We start from the raw sequence: 7,128 nt of genomic DNA, 5'->3' as shown, positions 1-7,128 counted from the left end.
ACCGTCAAAACCTGAGCTGGCTGGGTTTTCTGAAGCGCTGCTGGTTGCTGTTCCTGGCGGGTATTTGTACCGGTGGTGGCTGAGGGGATTTTTGCCTGGAAGGTGGGTAACTGAGAGCACGCATTTGCAGTCAGGAGGGGCAATGTGGTCCAGGAGGTGGCAATGCGCTGGGATTCGGAGATACTCAATGCAGAGAGGTGCTCGCCCCTGTCTCAGAGATCTCACCCTGCGCTGTCCTGTCCCCCCCAGGTCTGTCGAAGATGCACTGGTCACCAGAGCATGCCCAGTCCCTGAACCAGTGGCCAGAGCAGCACCTCGACGTCTCGTCCACCACCTCCTCGCCAGCCCACAAGTCCGACCTCTACCCCAGCACCCGCCAGCGCTTCAACTACGCCTGGGCCAACGACGACATCTCGGCGCTCACCGCCTCCAACCTCCTCAAGAGGTACGCCGAGAAGTACTCGGGGGTGCTGGACGCGCCCTACGAGCGCCCGGCGCTGAGCGGCTATGGGGATGGAGCCTTTGGGCCGGTTAATGGGCAGAAGGGGGATGGGGAGCCCTGGCCAGTGGCCCATGGCTCTGATGGTGCCTATCCCCTGACCCCCATCCATGATGGCCTCCCCAGCGCCAAGGGGGTGGTGCCACCCACCGTCCCCCCCAGTGGCGGGGCCATCGGGCTTGGCGGCTCCCCCGTGGTGTCTGCCAACCTTGCTGATCCCATGTACCCTGGGAACTCCTGTGGAGGCGCCACCGCCGGCTCCAGCGGGCTTGGGTCATCTCAGGAGTACCCCTCAGGCTACGGTGGCACCTACTTGCCCTCTGGCTATTGCACCCAGCCAGCAGCAGCACTCCCACCCCCGCACCCCTCAGGGCTCCTGCAGCCCCCGCACCCCTCGCCCGCCCTGGTGCCAGGCTACGGCTCCTCCGGCCCCATGTACAACTATGGCACCAGCAGCTACCCACCGCAACCGGGCTACGGGACCATCCACCCTCCCCATCCCTCTGCATCCTACCTGCCCTCTGGTATCGCGGCACCCACCCCCATCCCAGCCCCGCCACCCGCTGCCCGCCCCCCCGGGGTCCCCAGCTACAGCTACCAGGGTGCTGGCTTGGCCCCCCTGGCTGTGCCGCCCCTGGGCACTGAGGCAGCGGGCACTCTGAAGAGGAAGGCTTTTGACATCTCAGGTGGGGAGGACGAAGCGGAGGGCAGGTACAGGAAATACAGCTACGAGCAGCCAAAGTCCCCCTACCCCATGTCAGACAACGGCGAGTGCCGGGGCAACGGGTTTGGTGGCAGTGCCGAGTCCCCCCAGGTGGCCTTCAAGCCCGGGAAGCGGCCGGCGGGAGCCGGGAATGCCGAGGAGCACGCTGGCAAGTATGGTGGGCAGCCGATGAAGAGTATGGTCTCACCGCCCTATGGCACTGGGGATGCTCCGCTGCGGCCAGCAGAGCCCTTTGAGAAGTTCAGCCCCCCCCTTGCCAATGGGGAGCGGGCGGCCGAGCCGGGACCCCCCTTCCCACTGCGGCTGCCCCCCAAAGCCCCAGTTTTCGGCAGCCCACCAGTGGAGGAGCAACCCAAGAACGTCGACCCCCTGGTCCTGGAGCTGGTGAACACCAAGATCGTGGAGCGGGGGCCACCTGTGCAGTGGACGGACATCGCTGGGCAGGTCTCTGTGAAGGCCACCATTGAGGAGGAGCTGGTGTGGCCCATCCTGCGTCCCGGCGCCTACAGCGGGGCGAGCCGGCCGCCCCGAACCATCCTGCTGTTTGGTCCCCGTGGCACAGGGAAGACCCTGCTGAGCCGGTGCATCTCCACCCAGCTGGGCTCCACCTTGCTGAAGCTCAGTGGGACAACCCTGCTCTCCACCTGGAAAGCCGAAGCTGAGAAGATCCTGCAGACCGTCTTCTTCGTGGCCAGCTGCCGGCAGCCTGCGGTGGTGCTCATCACTGAGGCTGAGTCCTTGCTGGTGGCCCGGGCTGGCGAGGATGGCAGCCAGGTCAGCAACCTCAAGTCCCAGCTCCTCTCCTACCTGGACAACGTGGCTACCTCATCTGAGCAGAATGTGGTCATCATCGGGACCACCTCCCGGCCTGGAAGCATGGACGAAGCTTCCCACCGGCGCTTTGCCAAGCGGTTCTACATCTCCCCGCCCGACAGCATCGCCCGGCGGCAGATCCTCCATCATGCCCTGGCTCAGCAGAGCTCCTGCCTGAGCGAGCGGGAGATGGCCTCCCTGGTGCAGCACACGGAGAGCTTCTCAGGCAGCGAGCTGGTCCAGCTCTGCCAGCACGCCGGGGCCACCACGCTGCATGGTTTGCCGGGCCAGATCCAGCCCACCTCCTACCAGGACTTTGAGAAGGCCTTCTGCAAGGTCCGCCCCGCCGCCTCCCAGAAGGAGCTGGACTTGTTCCTGGAGTGGGATAAAATGTACGGCACCAGGCACTGACGGCACAGCATCAGGGGGCCGGCCAGCGGAGCCCGGGGGCGTGGGGATGGACCCTTCGCCCCAGCCCGAGGCTCCGAGGCCGGTCTGGGGACTTGGCTGATGCCTGCAGGGTTTGGAGGGGCTGGGTTGGGGGTCTCTGGTTCTCCCATGGAGCCACGCCGGGGCCAGACCCCCCCTCCCCAAGTGCAGGAGACCCCTGGGCAGCCCCGATGGCAGCACCACCTCCCTCCTCTTTACCATTTTGGACTTAGCCGGGCTTTTCCTCTCCTTGGATTTTTCGGCAGCCGTCACCCACGGAACTCAGGATAACCTATTTATTATTTTCCCATTCATCCGTCCCTGGACCAGCGAGCGGGGCCGGAGGCGCTGTGGGGTCCGGCTTTCCGGCATCAGATGCACGAGCTCCCCCCATCTACCCAGAGGCTCGATGATTATTTTTATTGATTGCTTCTATTGTTCCTAACAGAAATACCTCGGGTGTCTTTCGAGCAAAGCAGCCCCCTCGCACGTGGCACGAGCAGCTCAGCAGCGATGTCCTGCGTCGGGGTGGGGGTAGGGGAGGGGGACACACAAAACCGGGGGGGGGGGGTGGGTTTGGAGTAAAATGCTGTAGATTGTTTAATATACTAGACTTGGGTTTTTATTTTTGTAAGGTATGTAGTATTTTTTTGTTTTTTCTTTTTTAACTACTCAGGAAAAGAATTACCTCAGAAAAAAAAAAAAAAGAGAATGTGTTTTTAAAAACTCTTTTTATCTTCTCAGAAAAGGAAAAAGAGATTTTTAAGAGTTTTCAGACCTGGGACAAAGCTGCCTCGTGCGTTTGCTTCCAAAAAAGGGTGGAGGAAGAAAGGAAGAAAGAAAAGAAAAAAAAAAACTTGAAGCTGTTACAAAGATGAAAGTTGAATGTATTTTGGGTGCTTCTCACGTATATTATGCCATAATTTTATTTTAAATTTTTTTTTTTTTAACATTGTTATTGTAGCGTTTGGTGGAGTAACGTGTCTTCAACGGAAAGAGTATTAGTGCCGTAGTTTGGAAGCTGCCGCCAGCACCAGTTTTTGGATCAGGATGGGTCCGTCACCCTCCAGCATCTCCCGCTGCATCCCGGGGCTGGGGACTGGGCAGGGGACACCCACCCCTGGGCCCCCTCTCGCTGACCACCCTCAGTTGCAGAGCCTGCACGTCCACCTGACACCCCCCCCCCCCAGCTTCACGTTGCTGGGGGGGGTTGTTTTTTTCCCTAACTGAAAAAAAAACCCAACTTTTTTTTTTTTTTAGACCTATATATTGTACTGGGGGAGCTCGGAGCAGCCCCCCCATAACCTCAGGGTCTGTGCACACAGAGGGGACGCAACCCGCCCCGCGGGGGCTTCTCCCCTTCCCCCCCCCCCCCATCGCAGGGGCAAAGTCTGCCAACTTTGGGATGATTTTCCCGATTTTCCCGATTTTTTGCGTGCGGGGGCGTGTGCAGGCAGCTGCCTGCGGGCAAAGGGCATTACAGGGGCAGACCCCCACCTCCAAAAAGTGGTACTGGACTCCTGAAGACTTTTAATTATTATTATTATCATATTTGACTTTGTACACTCTCTGTAACCATTTCTACCTCATTTTGCAACATATTGTACATGAAAGTATTTAATTCATGTCTTATTAATGTCTGAAAAAGAAATGCTTTTGAACTGTAATGGTCTACCTCAAGAAATACTGTATTTTAAAAAGAAAAGTATTACACAGTATTAAAGAGATTACATGAACGCCCGGCTGAGAGCCTGCAGTGCCGTCTCCAAGCCCTTGCCCACCCCCCAGTTTTTTCAGCCCTGAGGGGGGCTCTTGGGGTGTCTCTGCAGGAGGGGGGCGGCAGGGGACGGGAGGGACACGGGGGGATGTTGAAGGGCTGGGGGAGTGGGGAGGGGGCATTAAAGGGGGGGCATTGCAGCCAGGGGAAGGGCAGAGCCTTACATCCCCCCCAACATTAGGGGTGTTGGGGGGAATCCGTTGTGCCCCCTCCCCTCGTTAGGGGTGATGGGGGGTCCAGGTGTGCCCCCTCCTCTCATTAGGTCCAGGGATGGGGGAGGGGGGGGTTCCAGTGCTGCCGGGCTGGGAGCTCCACTCTCTGGCGCCTGCCCTGGGTTCACTGCTGCGTTAATTTTCTCTTTGCCAGTTGGGTTGAATTTTTAGCTTTCTGAAGCTGCGCTGGTTTGCTGCTCCCCCGCCCTTTGTTTCTCCAAGTTTCATATAACCCATGTCTTATGGAGCATTTATTTACCAGGAGACGTGTGACATCCTCATCCCGGTTTCTTTTTTTGTGTGTGTGCCTGTGGTGGTTCCCCCCGGCCGCAGCCGAGCCCCCGCAGCCGCTCGCTCACCCCCCCGTTTGGACGGGGAGAGAATTGAAGGGCAAAAGTGAGGGAAAACTGGTGTGTTGAGATGAAGACGGTTTAATAAGTAAAGCAAAAGCCGCGCACAAGCAAAGCAAAGGGAGGGCTCCGGTCCCTGCCCCCCGTGGCAGGCGGGGGTTCAGCCGTCCCCAGGAACGCCGGGCTCCATCCCGCGGAACGGGGCCTTGGGAAGACAAACGCCATCGCCCCCGACAGCCCCCCTTCTTTCTCCTTCCCCAGCTTTGTGCCCCGAGCACCACGGCGCGTGGTCGGAACATCCCTGTGGCCAGCCGGGGCCGGGTGTCCCGGCCGTGTCCCCTCCCGGCCCCTGGTGTCCCCCAGCCCATCGCCGGCGGGGGGTGAGGAGCAGGAATGGCCTCGCGAGCTCAGCGACACCAGAGCCACCGCTGCGCTGTCACACTGTCCCCGTCCCCAGACCACACCACCGGCCGCTGACCAGAGCCACCGCCGTCCCAGCTGAAGCCGTGACCGTCCGTGAGGTTATATGCTTGGACAATTTTGTACCCTGAAATCAGTTAATTCTATCAATCAGTTCCCTCATGTCTGGGGCGGGAGCAATGCCACGTGAGCAGGAAGACTCTTCTCTCCGGTGGGGAACCACGCGGCGGCGGTGACCCGGTGTGGCCACGGCCCTGCGATGGGGCAGCCCCTGCGGCCGCCGGCAGTGCCCTGCCCATCTCGGCAGGGAGAGGTCCCCACATCCACATTCCCGGGCGTTCCCCGCAATCCACGCGCATCCGCGTCCATGGCCGGACACTTGGCCACAGGCTCCAGCCGGCAGCACCATTCCGTGAATGTCAGCCCTGGAAAGTCAGCAGCCCTTACCCAAGCCCCACATGCCACCCCTGCCCCCCAGCGCCACTGTGACCCCAAAGGAGGGGACGGTCATCCCTGGTGCTGCCTGCAGACCCTCGTCCATCCATCCCTGCGGGACCTGGCCAAGCCACAGGGAGGGATTTTTCACCCTTTGCTACTGTTATTAATGGAAATAAGGGGAAAAGCAGCTCCTGGCTCACGGCTGCTTGTTTGTTTGTTTTCCCAGGCACCTTGGCCAGGCTAATAAATGTGTGTCTCCCCTGGGAACCCCTGGTTCTGTGTCCGCACCCAGAGAAGGAGTTAAGCTCATTACTAGTAGGAGGCACGCAGCCCGTTGGAGAGGAGCCCTGTGGCCCAGAGCAGAAATAATTATGGCAGTTAGTGCGGCAGCTTCGGTGGGTGGGAGGGTGAGGCAGCGGGTGCCGTACCCCCCGTACCGGAGGGGATGCGGTGCCATCCCTGGCCGGTGGCCAGGAGGTGCCCGGAGCCTTTGTGCTGGCGCTGGCGCATCCGGAACAATGCGGCAGCTCCAGCCTTTTATCGGGACCCCTGAGGTTACGGATCTATGAATAAATTACTTGGTGGATGGGCTGCGGAGTCACAAGCTGGGAAAATGGGAGGAAGGCTCCCTCCTCCTCCTCCTCCTCCTCCAGCAGAGGGAGGCTCGGCCGCTCTCCCCCTGCTGCGAGGGACGCTCTGTGCATCCCCGCTCCCAGACCTCACAGACGCCTTTGCTGTGTCCAGCCCCATGGTGCCGGGGTGAGGTTTGGGGTTCGCCTTGGCCAGGCATCGCGGCCAGCACCGGGCCCATCTCGGCTTTCAGAGGTGCCTCCCGGTGTTGTTGCTGAGCCCAGCAGTCGCTGGCACAAGGTTTCCCGTCCATGAGGAAAGCCCCACGGCAGAGGGACAGGGACCCCCTCGCCGGGGCTGTGCTGCAGCATCCTAGCTGGTTTTCTCTCCCGGGATAGCCATGTCCAGCCACACTCTGCCACCCCAGCTGGGAAAATGCCAGGCTTGGCCCCAGGCTGGTCCCAGCTGGGATGTGCCAGCACAGGGAGGTGAGGTGGATGCTTCCCAGCATCTCAGTTTATTAAAATGAATGTGCAACTGGACTCTGACCACAAAATTCATGAAATATGCACGCTCTCCCCAAATCCAGGCCAAGTCCTATGCAGGATGTTGGGCTAAAGGCCATGACATTCCTGACATTCCTCCCCAGCCCATGGGATGGGATGGGATGGGATGGGATGGGATGGGATGGGATGGGATGGGATGGTGGGACACACACGGGTCAGGATAGTGGGACTCACATGAGCGTGTCCCACTGCCCCATCGGCCTGGGGCATCTGCCCTGGCTGCGTTTAACTCCTGGGGAGACCCAGGGGATTGTCCAGGCTCCACCGTGTGCCCTCCTGGCACTGCCCAGACCTCCCCAAGGGATGCTCCCAAATCTTTTGGTGGTGAGG

At 60.2% G+C, this 7,128-nt stretch overlaps 1 protein-coding gene across 1 annotated transcript; it reads left to right on the top strand.

The window, feature by feature from the left end:
* The first annotated feature begins 254 nt into the window (after positions 1-254).
* FIGNL2 (fidgetin like 2) lies at positions 255-3,284 on the top strand. The gene has a single exon (XM_074164985.1). The coding sequence runs from the start codon at positions 261-263 to the stop codon at positions 2,445-2,447; it is 2,187 nt and encodes a 728-aa protein (XP_074021086.1). The 5' UTR covers positions 255-260; the 3' UTR covers positions 2,448-3,284.
* Positions 3,285-7,128: the final 3,844 nt, after the last annotated feature.

The sequence above is a fragment of the Numenius arquata genome, chromosome 29, assembly GCF_964106895.1.
Source record: "Numenius arquata chromosome 29, bNumArq3.hap1.1, whole genome shotgun sequence".
NCBI lineage: Eukaryota > Metazoa > Chordata > Aves > Charadriiformes > Scolopacidae > Numenius > Numenius arquata.
The sequence above is the reverse complement of the archived record's forward strand: the minus strand, read 5'-3'. Positions and strand labels throughout refer to the sequence as shown.